The 15092-nt window shown below is 39.3% G+C and overlaps 1 protein-coding gene across 6 annotated transcripts in view; it reads left to right on the forward strand.

The window, feature by feature from the left end:
* Window positions 1–15092, forward strand: part of acot7 (acyl-CoA thioesterase 7) — an 81074-nt gene that overhangs the window by 11096 nt on the left and 54886 nt on the right. For all 6 annotated transcript variants that reach the window (XM_047370486.1, XM_047370477.1, XM_047370452.1 and 3 more), the window contains exons 3-4: window positions 40–196; window positions 14453–14544. In XM_047370486.1, the coding sequence (XP_047226442.1) occupies window positions 40–196; window positions 14453–14544 (249 nt within the window). The remainder of the gene's footprint in view (window positions 1–39; window positions 197–14452; window positions 14545–15092) is intronic.

Raw genomic sequence — 15092 nt, forward strand, 5'->3', positions numbered from 1 at the left:
ATCAGTAATTATTTAAACCTTTCTATTTCTCCTCTGTAGGACCATTGTTTGGCAGCTCTGGTTCGGGTGGAGAAGACAGAGTTTCTATCCCCCGTGTTCATTGGCGAGGTGGTCCACGTCTCCGCAGAGATCACTTACACCTCCAAGCACTCGCTGGAGGTTCAGGTCAAGGTCATCGCTGAAAACATCTTGACAGGTGACTCATCCTCACACTGGCATTCAGTCGTAGAACATGTACATGCCATTTAGTAAAGCGGTCTATAAAATACATGCTGCTGTGCTTTCTAAAGCTAGTAATAATGACATCACGTTAGCACAAATGATTGATTTTACACTCATGGAACATTTTGTGTCTTTTTGGTTCTCTAACATTCTTGCTGGGAGTAAAACATCATAAAAACAGTCAAAACCAGAAATACACACATTCACACACAAATACCTGTCATCTGAAGTAGGAAACAGTCATTTTATCAAAATGGAGGCAGTTAACAATGCCTGTTTGAGCTTTCCACAGCTCAGGGTGATCTGTGTTTTGTGTGATCATCATTTTTGTATTTTTTTGTTGTTGGTGAGGCTAGGATTGATTGTCGGAAAAATTACCTTTAAATGATATAAATCCATTCTTTAACTCCAAAACTGCTCTGCTGTTCCAGGTATTGTAGCTTAGAGTTTATCTCTACAAGACAAGAGGCAGGTGACACCATGAGTCAGAATGTTAGCCTGAAATGTGATAAGTTGGTGCAGAATTGAAATACTTAGTTCTTGAAAAAACTGGTCGTCAGATGGTGTGATTTGTGGCCATTTTATGTGAGCTAACCTGTGCTTTAGTAACTATTTCTTTTTGCATAGCATCTTGGAAGGGCAGCAAAGGAACAACCCTTTATTAACCAGTCAGACTAAAGTTTACGAAAGACGCAAGACCTCTAGGTTGAATAAATCATTATTGCATACAGTGAGCTGGAATGACCCTTTTGGCCATTGCATGAAAACAGTGCAATTTCTTTCTGATGAGTTTGTTTGTCGATGATCGGAATTTGTCTGCATAGATTGGGGGATTCTTTTTAATTTTATTAGAAATTAAATATTGTTGACGACATACAGCACAGTTTTGCAAGCCATTTACATAAAAATGTGAGGCAGCATTTGCATGAATCATGTAACATATAATACAAGAAAGAGACATAAGTAGATATCTAAGTTTTAATGCTAAATGAAACCAATATAATTTACTAAAAGAAAGAAAAAATAAATAAAGAAAAAACTGCTACAATTCTAAGCTAAACTCACATTTCTGGGGTTAGATGGTCTCAGAACTCTGTACATGTTCAGCCTTATGGCTTTAAACTTGTGTAAACTTTCTGTAGAGCGTCTTTGGATTTCATTTTTATCTGAGCAATAATTATCTTTACCTTAACTATGCTACACAAATTATTATTGCTCATCTCACAGTTTGAGAAATGACGTCGTTTGCTTTCTTAAAAGTATTTTCACATTGCACTGTTGAGATTCTAAATCCAGGTCACTTGATTTTTCAGCCACTCATTCAATATGAACAGTTAAAAAAGTACCCTGTTTGGTCAGTAGAGGGCAGCAAATCACACTTATTAAGGTCATAACGATTCAAGGTACTGTATGTGAGAAAATAGCTTAAAATAAACTGAAACTGCTTTAACAAGATGCTTCTTTTTGCACTACAGCTTATTATAGTGCTATTTGCTGCACATAAATCACAAATAAACACACATATGTAAGCCGGCTTGTACACACAGTTCCCTAAAGTCTACTTTTGACTGAGTTTTACATGTGAACCTTTAAATGCCAGCTGCACATAAAAGTGCAAACTAAAATTCAACGGCTAGTATTTATATTAAAGTGTACACATAAGACAAATGTTTATTATTCAGTGTATTAAGAGGTTTTTGGAACATATGGTTGAATTTTGAGAAAAATTGCAAGTATCGCTGACTTTGTAGGTTATTAAGATAGGTAAGAAATAGATGCAGGATGCAAAAAAAGATGAGAGGGAGACTGACAAAAGCAAACGGAGGGAAACAGAAAGGCAAATGGAAGTAGGAAGCTGGCAAAAGGAATTTGAGAAGAGGAGGAAAGACTATGGAAGGAATAATAGCATGATACATGAGGAAAAAGGAGTTGTGAGAAACAAAAGGAGTATCCCCTAGACGGCTGTCACCGTAGCAACATGCTCATAGTGGTTGTTGTCTTGTTGCTTGGCCGTACGCTCATTGACGGAGGCGGAGGCAGAGATGTGAGGTGACAGGTAGAGAGTGGTGGGCGTACATGCAGACATCAGCAGGGACAGCACTCTGTGGCCTTGACAGGGAGGACCCCAGAATGGCAGAATATTAGCTCATTGAGTGAATTTATTCAAGACGTGGATTGAGTTGCAGTACACATGCAACCATATTATTTCTTTAGACAGAATAAATAAAAATTGAGAACATTGTATGTCAGAGCAAGTCCCCTAAAAACATTAAGATGTCCTGTTGCATTTGGTGCTTATTTTTTAGCTATTCTCACCAACTGTGCTCTGCACAGTCTATAATTTGTCAAATACACCGCAGTGCCTCTCGCACTGTTATGAATAATCTCGAACTGCTAAGATAACAGATCAATAACCATAAGATTTCAATGGATATTCTAGCTCAGCGTTAATCATTATGACACACTGTCTATAGTTCACAAACATATTACCTGAGAGTTTGCAGAGTATCTGCAATGACTCCAGAATCATTATGACTCACTTCTATCATGCCAGGTTTCATCAATCCAGAAATTTTATGTTACCTGTGTAAGGTAAACATATCAGTATGTAATGGAGTTTTTGAGAATTTATGATACAAAATAATTTTTACTGTTTTTTTTGTATCAGTTAATCCTGAAAGCTGTTGTTATAGTGTTTCTATCTTTCCATTTCTGTTGTGCGTGTCAAAAAATGTGTTGACATTTTAGTAAATGTAGCAAACTTTGTGGAACATACTAAATTAATCAGAAAGTAGGTCAGGCTGCCGTCAGTTAGATCCACTCCAAGCATTTAGAAAGCGAAGGTGAGTGAACCTTCATTAGTGCATTAGTTCATTAGCAGTGTGTCTGCACAGTGTAGCTCAAGTTTGTTTTTGATTGGAAAAGAGACAAGTATCTTATAAAAAATATAAAAAAAGAATATTAGTTTCAAAGAATATTAATGTATTTTTTTGCAGTCATTTTTTAAAATGGTATTATTGAAAAATATTTATATTCTTTCAATAATCAGTGGAAAGCCTTTATTCGAATTACAGCTATCAAACCCTTCTTATAATTGCTGACCAGCTTTTTGCACATTTCCATTAGTAACTTTGATTATTCATTCCTCACAAAGAGCTCCAAGTCTTTGAGGTTGGAAGGCCCCATTGCCATCAACCTAATCTTAATCGTCTTCCACAAATTCTCTATCAGATTCAAGTAGCGACTCTTGAACTTACTGTTATATGAAACATGTCGATAAAATAAAAATACTGCTTTAAACCTAAATCTGCCTGAAGGATAGAAAATGTTGGGCCTAATTGTATGGTGTCTCACAGTTGCAACCCTCATGCCACATATACTGTATGCTCTGATTTTGTATAGGGTGTGTAAATTAGAATGACAAGTTTAAAATGTACAGTCTCTCACTGTGTCAGGACTGGACACTATTAACTGATTTTTGCAAAGATGTCACTATCCAAGTTTTTATACTAAATGATCAAGGAAGCATTTAGGCTTAAAGTTAAATGATCAATACACAGGCTTTGTTTGCCCCTAACTTATTAAATAATTATTAGTTGAATCAATCAGAAAACGGGTTGGTCTCCCTGTCTTGGCATGTTCTTCAAATCTATGGTATGTCGAGGCAAGTGAATCATCATCAGTGCAGACCGAGCATCTGCATAATGTAGGATGGCTTTGGGTAATGTAATGAACGAGTTCCTGTTGGCCTTTTGTTTCGGAACTACAGGTCCTTCTCAAAATATTAGCATATTGTGATAAAGTTAATTATTTTCCATAATGTAATGATGAAAATTTTACATTCATATATTTTAGATTCATTGCACACTAACTGAAATATTTTAGGTCTTTTATTGTCTTAATACGGATGATTTTGGCATACAGCTCATGAAAACCCAAAATTCCTATCTCACAAAATTAGCATATCATTAAAAGGGTCTCTAAACGAGCTATGAACCTAATCATCTGAATCAACGAGTTAACTCTAAACACCTGCAAAAGATTCCTGAGGCCTTTAAAACTCCCAGCCTGGTTCATCACTCAAAACCCCAATCATGGGTAAGACTGCCGACCTGACTGCTGTCCAGAAGGCCACTATTGACACCCTCAAGCAAGAAGGTAAGACACAGAAAGAAATTTCTGAACGAATAGGCTGTTCCCAGAGTGCTGTATCAAGGCACCTCAGTGGGAAGTCTGTGGGAAGGAAAAAGTGTGGCAGAAAACGCTGCACAACGAGAAGAGGTGACCGGATCCTGAAGAAGATTGTGGAGAAGGGCCGATTCCAGACCTTGGGGGACCTGCGGAAGCAGTGGACTGAGTCTGGAGTAGAAACATCCAGAGCCACCGTGCACAGGCGTGTGCAGGAAATGGGCTACAGGTGCCGCATTCCCCAGGTCAAGCCACTTTTGAACCAGAAACAGCGGCAGAAGCGCCTGACCTGGGCTACAGAGAAGCAGCACTGGACTGTTGCTCAGTGGTCCAAAGTACTTTTTTCAGATGAAAGCAAATTCTGCATGTCATTCGGAAATCAAGGTGCCAGAGTCTGGAGGAAGACTGGGGAGAAGGAAATGCCAAAATGCCAGAAGTCCAGTGTCAAGTACCCACAGTCAGTGATGGTCTGGGGTGCCGTGTCAGCTGCTGGTGTTGGTCCACTGTGTTTTATCAAGGGCAGGGTCAATGCAGCTAGCTATCAGGAGATTTTGGAGCACTTCATGCTTCCATCTGCTGAAAAGCTTTATGGAGATGAAGATTTCATTTTTCAGCATGACCTGGCACCTGCTCACAGTGCCAAAACCACTGGTAAATGGTTTACTGACCATGGTATCACTGTGCTCAATTGGCCTGCCAACTCTCCTGACCTGAACCCCATAGAGAATCTGTGGGATATTGTGAAGAGAACGTTGAGAGACTCAAGACCCAACACTCTGGATGAGCTAAAGGCCGCTATCGAAGCATCCTGGGCCTCCATAAGACCTCAGCAGTACCACAGGCTGATTGCCTCCATGCCACGCCACATTGAAGCAGTCATTTCTGCAAAAGGATTCCCGACCAAGTATTGAGTGCATAACTGTACATGATTATTTGAAGGTTGACGTTTTTTGTATTAAAAACACTTTTCTTTTATTGGTCGGATGAAATATGCTAATTTTGTGAGATAGGATTTTTGGGTTTTCATGAGCTGTATGCCAAAATCATCCGTATTAAGACAATAAAAGACCTGAAATATTTCAGTTAGTGTGCAATGAATCTAAAATATATGAATGTTAAATTTTCATCATTACATTATGGAAAATAATTAACTTTATCACAATATGCTAATATTTTGAGAAGTACCTGTACATTAGCATTGCAGACAATGCACAATATAATATAAGTATAAGGTGTCTCAGAGTTGCAACACTCTAGTCCAATTTGTTTTGACATTTTTCAACATGTCAAAACAAATGCATAGTAACCTGGCTAAGCTGGTGATCAAACTGTCTACACTGTAGTATGAAATGCTTTGGAAGAACATGCGAGAGCATTTTTTACTTAAAGCTGCATATTTTGCTATGTCATTAAACGCGCAAGTTATAAATACAATGGTGTAAGAGGGGTAAAGGCTGTTCTGTTTGGCCAGCTAGAGGTGAAACTGTAGTTCAGTAAATCTGTTGATATTTTCAGCATTATCTTTTCAACTGGAAACCATGGGATTGGGGATTTAAGAATGGGTAGTATGACACAAATGTGTTTTTTAGACATAAATATCATAGTGAGAAAAGTACAGAAATGTGGTTATTTAAACAAAAAGAAAGTGCATTAAACTAAGGTGTACATCCTTAGTATTATTGGCCCAGCCCCAGCTTATAAACATAGGGGCCACTGAGTTGAGACCTTTTGGGATAAACCTTTTAGGCTGTATTGACTAAAACACAGCGTCTACAATGACATTTATTTTTACTATAGCAAAAACAGGTTGTTTACAGTCCTAATTCATAGTGATTATAACACGAGGCAGTAAAATGTACCTTTCAAATATCTGGAAAATATTTGCAACCAACACTAAACAGAGAAGAACAAATAGGAGCTGCAACTTTGTGTTGATTTAGGTCATATCTAAAGAATAGGAAGTGGGTCAGATCTGATTGTATATTGCACGTATGGACATGTAATTGTTTGTGTGAATGCATTCAGGCTGAACCTATTTATGTGTTTGAATGCACCTCATCAGCCTCAGTGGTGTCTGACTTTCAAAACACCTAAAAGCTGGGTTTATATTGTGATCTGCACTTAGATTTATCATTTTGCAACATGTGCACTTTACATATGCATGCGCGTGTTTTTCATCAACGTTTGGCCCTTTAAAAGGTTCCTGCGAGGCCGAGGGGAGAGAAGAAGAAGATAACGGGAGCAGACATTATTTGCTTCTGTCATGTCGGCTTAGCGTCAGGCCTCGCACACTGCGGCCCAGTCAGATAAGGATGCACAAGTGGATGTACCTGCACACGCGCCCTGACAGAATGTGCGCACGTTCCCCATCGCGCCGCTGATGCACACGGAGTGCTGGGAGGAACAGGGGGCACACAAGGAGCCTGATATGCTGACATGTTCGACACAGAAAAAAGTCACACTTCCTCGCGTCCTCACACCCACACAGCTGCACTCTGAGGAGACATTCCCTTTCTTAGCAAATGAGGCAGGACTGGGACCATTTTACACATTCAAGGACAGACTTGTGTATGTATATTTTTATGCAGAAGTTTGTATACATCAGAGTGTGCCTTTGTAAAGCCGTAAGCATTTTTGTGGTTTAGTGCCTGATGAGTAAGACTTTCATATAGTGCTTTTTCCAGATACTTCATTGCGTTAATGCATTTATGTTCATGTCCTGTTTGTGTGTGTGTGTGTGTGTGTGTGTGTGTGTGTGTGTGTGTGTGTGTGTGTGTGCGTGCGTGCGTGCATGTGTGTGTGTGTGTGTGTGTGTGTGTGTGTGTGTGTGTGCGTGTGTGTGTGTGTGTGTGTGTGTGAGAGGCAAAGCATTCAGGTTCCACAGTCAGTCAGGCAGCATCTCGTCAGGCGGGCCTCGGTCACAGACCCCCAGGGTAAGGCTGCCTACTGTGGGCACGAGCCGTGATGATTGTCCCCGCTGGGGGATTGCACATGCGCACTGACACACGCATGTGCAGTCATAGTCATGCCACTGTGCTTAGAGATTTTCTTGTACCCTCCCATGTACAAAACTGTCTTAGGACACACAGATACCTCAAGTACTGCACACACACCTTTCTAGAGAACTGCATATGGGCATAGCACCCATAGACACGCAAAGATCTCCTCTGCATACAGATAAAAAACACAGATTGTTTATAAGAATAGAGGCGTTTGTGCTCTGTGTGGTTCACACTGCTGTGTTGTGTGCACTTTCAAGCACAGATTTATTTAAACATAGAATAATCAGACCATGGCCCCTCAACACACACTTAGAGACATAGCTGAGAGCTATGAATCGTGGGTTGAGTCTTAATATTCTAAGTATGACAGCTCTTTTCCTTGTCACACAACCAAGTTTGCTACACAGCCACAGTCAACATGTATTGTTTCAGGCTCACATGAATCCATTCAACGTAAAATTTACATAAAGGAACAAATATTAAAACCACCAATACACGACACATCCCTTCAGCTGGATCTTTATACAGTCCTGCGAAACAAATGAGTACGCCCTTCAGCAGCCTGGGTGTTTTTGGTGAGTTCTGATGAGAACTCAATTACTCCACATTTGTTACCACTTAAAGTGGCTAAAATTACTCACAGTCGCATCACAGCAGGAGCACATGAATACAGCATCATTACTCTGCATTTTATTGGAGATGTGCCCTGTTTAAACTCCAGAAATTTTGTTTGGTGTGCTCCTGACTATTGAAGTGAGAGTGAGACCCATGGTGAGATCAAAAGAGATTTTCTGACGCCTTCAGAAAGAAGATTATGTAATAAAAGATTTTAAAAGGACTCAAAAGGATTTGATATCAGCCTTTGGAATATAGTCTACAAGTGGAGGACATTCAGAAGAGGGCAAGCCTGAAGAAGGTTTGCCAGCAAGCCCAGGTCTGGGCTACTGCTATTATGAAAGTGCATGTCTCTACAATCAAAAAGGCTGCTCAGGTTTAATTTTCATGGGATGAGGGCAAGAAGGGAACCTTTACTTTTTTGGAAAAACATCAAAGTCAGTATAAAGTTTGCTTAGGAGAACAAAAAGAAAGACCAGGATTTCTGGAAGGATTTTCTTCGGACAGATCAGACTAAGTCTAATTCATCTGAATTATCTGGATGCAGAACAGAGGACCTGTTTGGCATAAATCAAAGACAAGATAACCTCATACTAACTGTGAAGCATGGAGGTGGAAGTGTCATGGGTTGGGGCGTCTTTCCTGCCGCAGGACCTGACCAGCTCACCATCACAGACTGCACCATGAATTCTACCGTGTGTTTGAGGAAAATAGGAGACCATCTCTTAAGTTGAAGAAGAACTGAACCACAACATACCAGTAAATCCAACAAGTACTGGCTGAAAATTAAGAAATGGAAAGCCATGTGCTGAGTTAAAGCCCAGATCTCATTGAGAGACTGTGGGGTCCCCAGACTGAACATGCTGGAAACCTATCAAACATCTCACAGCTGAAAGTTAGGAGATGGGAAACCTTTCCTCCTGGTAGAAGCCACAAGACGCATCTCAAAGAATTTTAACTAAAGGGAATAACATTAGGTTTTGGAGGTTGGTGTCTCCTAAATTACTCTCTGTTCAAAAACATGTTTTATAACTTTTGTTTAATGAGTAAAACAATATTAATTTTGAATGTTTACACAGTTAAATCATTTCTTTTCCAGAGATAAATCCAGGTCGGATATCAATATGTGAAGGTGGAGGTGGGTCAGTAGACTCCACTCTGCCCCTGAGCTTTGAAGCACATTTTTAGAAAGCTTTGGGGTGAGAGTGGAGGCTTTCCTTCCTATAGAATATGCTCTATTTAGATTGTTTAGATAATAATTTTTATTTACTTACATTCATATCCAAAGAGCACGAAGAGCATGAAAAAAACAGCAATTCCATTAAAAATAGGGAAAAAAATCTGGTGGCAGATCTGAGATTTGCAACAGGACCTGCAGTGGAGTATAGGTTGGTGTTAGGACGAACTGCTCTGGAGTTCATCAGCTGTGGAGTTGTTTCTGTCCCACAGTCGGTGTAAATTTTGTTAAGTGCTGACATAACTGTTTTCTTCCCCTTATTTTAAACATCTAACAGCACTCAGAGAGCCTAAAGTATACAGTTATGTTTAAATTGAGCATTTGGAAATCCGCAGAGAAAGCTCTGCCATTAAACCTTTCCTGCCCACATGATAAATCTCTTTCTATCAGGCTGTAACATCTCACAGAGGGACTACGGTCCCCCTGTGAGATGTTAAAAGTAAAATAGAGCCTTGGCTCAGTGCAATGGAAAAATCTGTGGTTTTGATCACTGGGACCGTGCACCAGGAATGATCCTCTCTGTGCTGTCTCCAATTCTGGAACATATTGTCCAGGGTGGAGGAGGAGAATATGTTTTTTGTCCTCTGTGGAAGAATTAAGAGATTTGAGTAGGAGACAAAGGGGGAAACAAAATGGGAGTAAAACCCTTTGAGGTGAAAGAAACAGGAGGGCAAGGAGGAGGTGAGTTGTGGTGAGACCATATATCAAAGATGTTCAAGTAGCAAGTCTGATCAAAGTGGTTGAGAAGAGAAAATGTGCTTTTAGGTATTTTCAGGAATAGCATGATGGCATGATTGATGCCTTAAACTTGGATTAAAGAGGATTGACTGTGGGGAGTTATCCATGCCGGAGGGATTCTTCCTCCACTTAAGCACTGGCCCTCTAAATAGCCTCTCTGTGTAGTCTTTGGGGTTTTTCCTCTTGTTTGTGTCTGAGCGTCATTTCTTCTGCGGGAGCTTAGTTCTACACTATCTATTTACTTTTCATTCTTTCTGTTGATTTTTTTCTCTAAGTTGACTTTTCCTCTCTGTCATCTTTGCTATTGTCCTCACCTTGCACACACAGAGTGTGTGTGAGAGTGGAGTTGCGGTAAAACAGGACTTTTATTATTATTTTTTATAATATACTTTTATTATTATTAACTTGCTCTTTAATGACATTATTATTGTTACTATTATTTCAAAACAAAGGCAAAATAATTACAGAGTTGGCATTTTAAGCTGTCCTTGGCTTCTATCTTAACTATTAGCATGGTTAGCATATGCAACTGTAACTGGGTTTATTCCCTAGAGAATGTAGACCATAACTTCAACTTGCCAAAAATTCAGAATCTTTCTTTGCTTTAACGTTGCTGCAATATGTTCAGCCTTGCTGTTATCTTATGAAGTCTTGTTTCCTGTTTTAAACTGTCAACTTGAATAAACTTCAGACATACACGTGTGGTTTCATTTTAAATAGCTTCGTACACCTTTTTTTTAACTTTCTTTGACTTTGTTTTTAAACCCTTCACTGATACTGAAAATTCAATAACTTCGACAATAAAGAGTGTTGTTTCTGAAACTTGGTAGCGCTTTGGTACAGTGTATTCACTGTACCACCAGCCAATGTTTCTGGACATCTCTACTTTACGGCAGCTTGCAATACAAAAGTACTTGATTCCTGTTGCACTAGACTCAAGCGACTGTCGAATACAATTATGACTGTGGTTAAAATATTTATAAAACAGCACTGGTGTGAATATCTGAGAAGACTTTGATACTGGTGTTGTGTTAACATGGTAGCAATCTTTTTTTTCCCTTGAAAACCAAACACTCCATCAGTGGAAATTTCAGTGAGCAGATTTGTAAGACTTCTGTTCTAGGGGGGATGTAGCCAAAATCAGATCTAGAAATTATTTGATAATCCTAAATAAGTATACCAGCTGCCTGTTCTGCCATCTTTTATGAGTGAATTAATTTAGTTTCTGAGATCACTTGTAAAATCAAAACTTAACCATGCTGTAGTACTTTTCTTAAAAACAACACAAATTCTCTGTAGACTTTTAAATCATTTTCAGAGGTTATTTTTACTTATGCCTATAAGATCTAAAATATTTTTGCCTGTAATGTGATAAATAATCCCCCATGAACAACAAAAAGGAATTTGTGCTATTTTACTAAGAATTTTGTGAAGAATAAAGGAAGCAGTCAAAGCAATGTCATGCTCAAACATCAACACTGTCTTCATGTGCTGCTGAGGGATTTAACATTCAAAGCCAGCTCCCTGGCTGCACTCTGGTCAGAAAAGGTCATTAGTTGTTCTGGGAATGCTTCATTCTGATGCTTCTCCCTTTGTCTTCCTTTTCAATCCTCGCCTTCCCCCCCGATTCCATGCACAATTCACTTAAAACTCCCTGCAGGAGCTAATAATAGACCTGAGCTGCTCAGTCCTGGATCTAGTCGAGGATATGTAAATACGCCTCTCTCACTTCTGTGGGCAACTTCCTGGTTATTGGCAAGGGTTAAAGCCAATGGGATGAGGAGTGGGAGAGAAGCATGGTGGCCATGGCAACGAGGCCCAGCTGCCTGCTCAATTTAAACTTCAGTGTACAATATAAGCAGTGACCTGTAGGCTACTCTGTTCCCAAGAGCCTGCTGTCTAAGGCTAAAGCCACAGCCCTTGACGCTTTACAGATGATCACAAGTAACCTAAATGAAACTATTCCTGATTTTTTCCTGCTTAGCATATCAGATTCTGAGAAATACTTTAATAGGATCCACGTGGCTTTATAAACAGTTTATAATTAGGTTATCAGTTTGGTTCTAAACCGCCAAACAGATTATATCGGATGCTGTCTCTGATCTATATTTTGTGATAGCAATAAAGCTTGCGTTCTGAACATTAAATATACAGTAACTAGGATGATATTTAAAGTTGGCTTTAAAGTGTAAAGTGTGCCCTTAAAATATATCTGGGACGCAACTTTTTTCTCATGCCATTATTTTGGGCTGCCCAATATATTATTCATTACAATTCCATCCCTGCATAAAGGTGGTGTCAGCTTCTCACAATATAATAACAATATTATATTGCATACCAATTTATTCATACTAACATTTAAAACCAAACTATATAACTCGATCTATTTGCTTTTTCACATTATTAGCCCCTTCTAAAACATTAATACTTATATGTGCAGAAATATAGACTAAACACCCACTAAATTCAGAATATTGTACATTTCTTAAAGACATTTTTTTGGCACTAGTGGCCTTTATTTATTTATTTTTTTTGACAGTTGGTAGAGAGGAAAGAGGGGTAGAGAGAGATGGAAACATTCGGCAAATGTCACCGGGTCCGGGACTCGAACAAGGAACAGCCGCTTCGAGGACTGTAGCCTCTGCATATGGTCGCACGCTTAACCCCAACACCATCAGCGCCGCACCCCAGAATATTGTACATTTAAACTGTTCTTTGCTTTATAGAGAAACACAAGCATGACAAGCTGATGATGTCTGGGTAATTAGTCAGACTACCAGAACAGGTAGCCTGCCTACATCGCTTAGAGCAATGGGTGGCGGTCCTGTAGTTTTGATACCATGAGTGTCTTTGTTTTTGGTTACTCGAAATAATTCCAAACAGCTGAAGCAAGGAAGAAGTGTAACCTTCTTTCAACCAGCTGATGGGCAGTATGCAACAGCAGGTAGGGGAAGGGGCAGTGCTGCATTACTCTTTGCTCTATACTGCTGAAGAAAACTCCTAATCATTCCAGCGCCTTTTCTGGCATCTCAAAGTGTAACTTTTAAGACTTTGTACGCTTTGTTACCAACCCATACCTGCATACATACACAGAACAATAGCATGGGAGTAAATACGTTTTAAAGGGTTTGTACTAGGGCTGCAAAGTATAAGGAAAATATCTAATTTTATAATTAAATTATCACTATAGAATGTACCCATCATGTCCCTGGAGTCTGTCCAACTGGCCAAATACGTGGTCCATATACAGAGTGTAAATGCATTACACTCGCAGTCCTTTGTGTGATATTGCAAACACTAATATTGTGATCACAACTGCGATTCAATATACTGTGCAGCTCTAGTTTGGACAAAGCTCTCAGATTACAACCACGCAGGGAAGTTGATGTCTAGTCAGATTCGTATGTCGAATGTAATCTACTGACTTCTAGGTTGGATCCCTGTCCAGACCAAGCGCCTTTAATTAATAGTAATATTCACCTGTAATGCTCTCAAGAGTACAGCTAGGAGGCATGTTAGCGGCTTTATTGATATGAGCTCCCTATAATGAAAAGAAAATGCTCTAATTATTATTTGCTCAGGCAAATATAGTTCTTTGTTTCTCAGCTACTTAATTTCTCATATTGGTGGGAAAATGTTTTATTATGTTCATTCCTATAATACCTGGGTTTTTAACTATTCTTTGTAAGGAAATTTTTCTTTTAAAAAGTTCAGTGATAAAATGCGTTATGTAGCAGATTGGTATTTTTGTACATTTAAAAAAAGTACTTGCCAATTTAGAAAATCAACCACTCACCCACAAGGTAAACTTTAAGACTGATTTCCATTCAACATGTGTCCTTACGTGTATGTCACAATTCCACCACCTTAAAATAGCCCCTTTCTCTGTGTTTGTAAATGAAGTGAGGGATGAACGGAAATCGCTCTGACAACCTCTCTGCCTGATTGCGACGAGACGTGATTTCAGTGAGTTTCTCGTCCCAACTTTAGGCGCAGATACAGAACTGGAGCTGCTGCATTCATGCTCGAGGGCCTTTCTTTTGCCTCGGTGTACACAACATGAGTATTTGTTGAGATAATTCATTGCGTGGGATGTCATGGCATTTAATCTGTTCTGTAATTGTAGGATAAAATAAACTTCCCAGTTTATGAATTATGCAAAACCTTCAGCTCACCATGCTTACTAAATGTTCAGTCCTGCTCTGAATGTGTAAAAACACTCATCTTTAAGTAAAGTCCTCGTTTGTGTTTCGCTTCTTTGCTTGCAGCAAGAGGCTAATCTTTAAGCTGTAACAAAGCAACAGTAAAAACTAAATTGGCCGATATGTATTTTGCACGAGTGTTTCTTTACCTGAAAAAACATGTCAGAACATCTTGACTGCAAAAACAGCTGGAAGCTGCCCTGCTGACATAACTGGACAATAATTCATTCTGTTCTTTGTTACTACAGGTACAAAAAAGCTGGCGAACAAGGCAGCGCTGTGGTATGTCCCTTGTTCTCTGCAGAATGTTGACAAGATCACAGAGGTGCCTCCTATTAAGGTTTGTTAAAGCCTGTTGTCCCTATCAGCTTAAAGGTATTATTGGGGGCTTGCAAACTGGGGTTGTGTGGAATACTTAAGAAAAGTAAGTATCTTAACTCCAAAAGGTAGCAATCTTATCCAAGCTTAGAGAGTGGGGGGAAGCTAATGGAGTAGCTTAGCTAACAGTAACCCAGAGCAGAACTCATTTAGGAGAAAATCTGAACTCAGTCTGACTACCTGCTTAGACTTTCTCTCTGATTCTGTTGACATCACACTGCTGTATGGGAGAGCAGAAACCTTTAGACCAGCAAAGCTGAAATTATTACAGAGTTGACATTTTAAACTGGCTTTATCATTTTATGCTAATGATTAGCATGGGTAGAATTTCGAAAACAGAAGTCTCCGTGTTAACATTCCAAAGAATGGAGGTCTTTACCTTGTCTCTAAGATGACCCAAAGCCTGCCAAAATTTCCAAATCCATCATATCCATGAAAGAGGTTGAAAGATCAAATGAACAAAACAGAGCAATTTAGCTTTACTCATTCAGCTTCCTGTTATCTGAGTTA

Source organism: Girardinichthys multiradiatus, chromosome 1, assembly GCF_021462225.1.
Source record: "Girardinichthys multiradiatus isolate DD_20200921_A chromosome 1, DD_fGirMul_XY1, whole genome shotgun sequence".
In the NCBI taxonomy this organism is placed as follows: Eukaryota; Metazoa; Chordata; class Actinopteri; order Cyprinodontiformes; family Goodeidae; genus Girardinichthys; species Girardinichthys multiradiatus.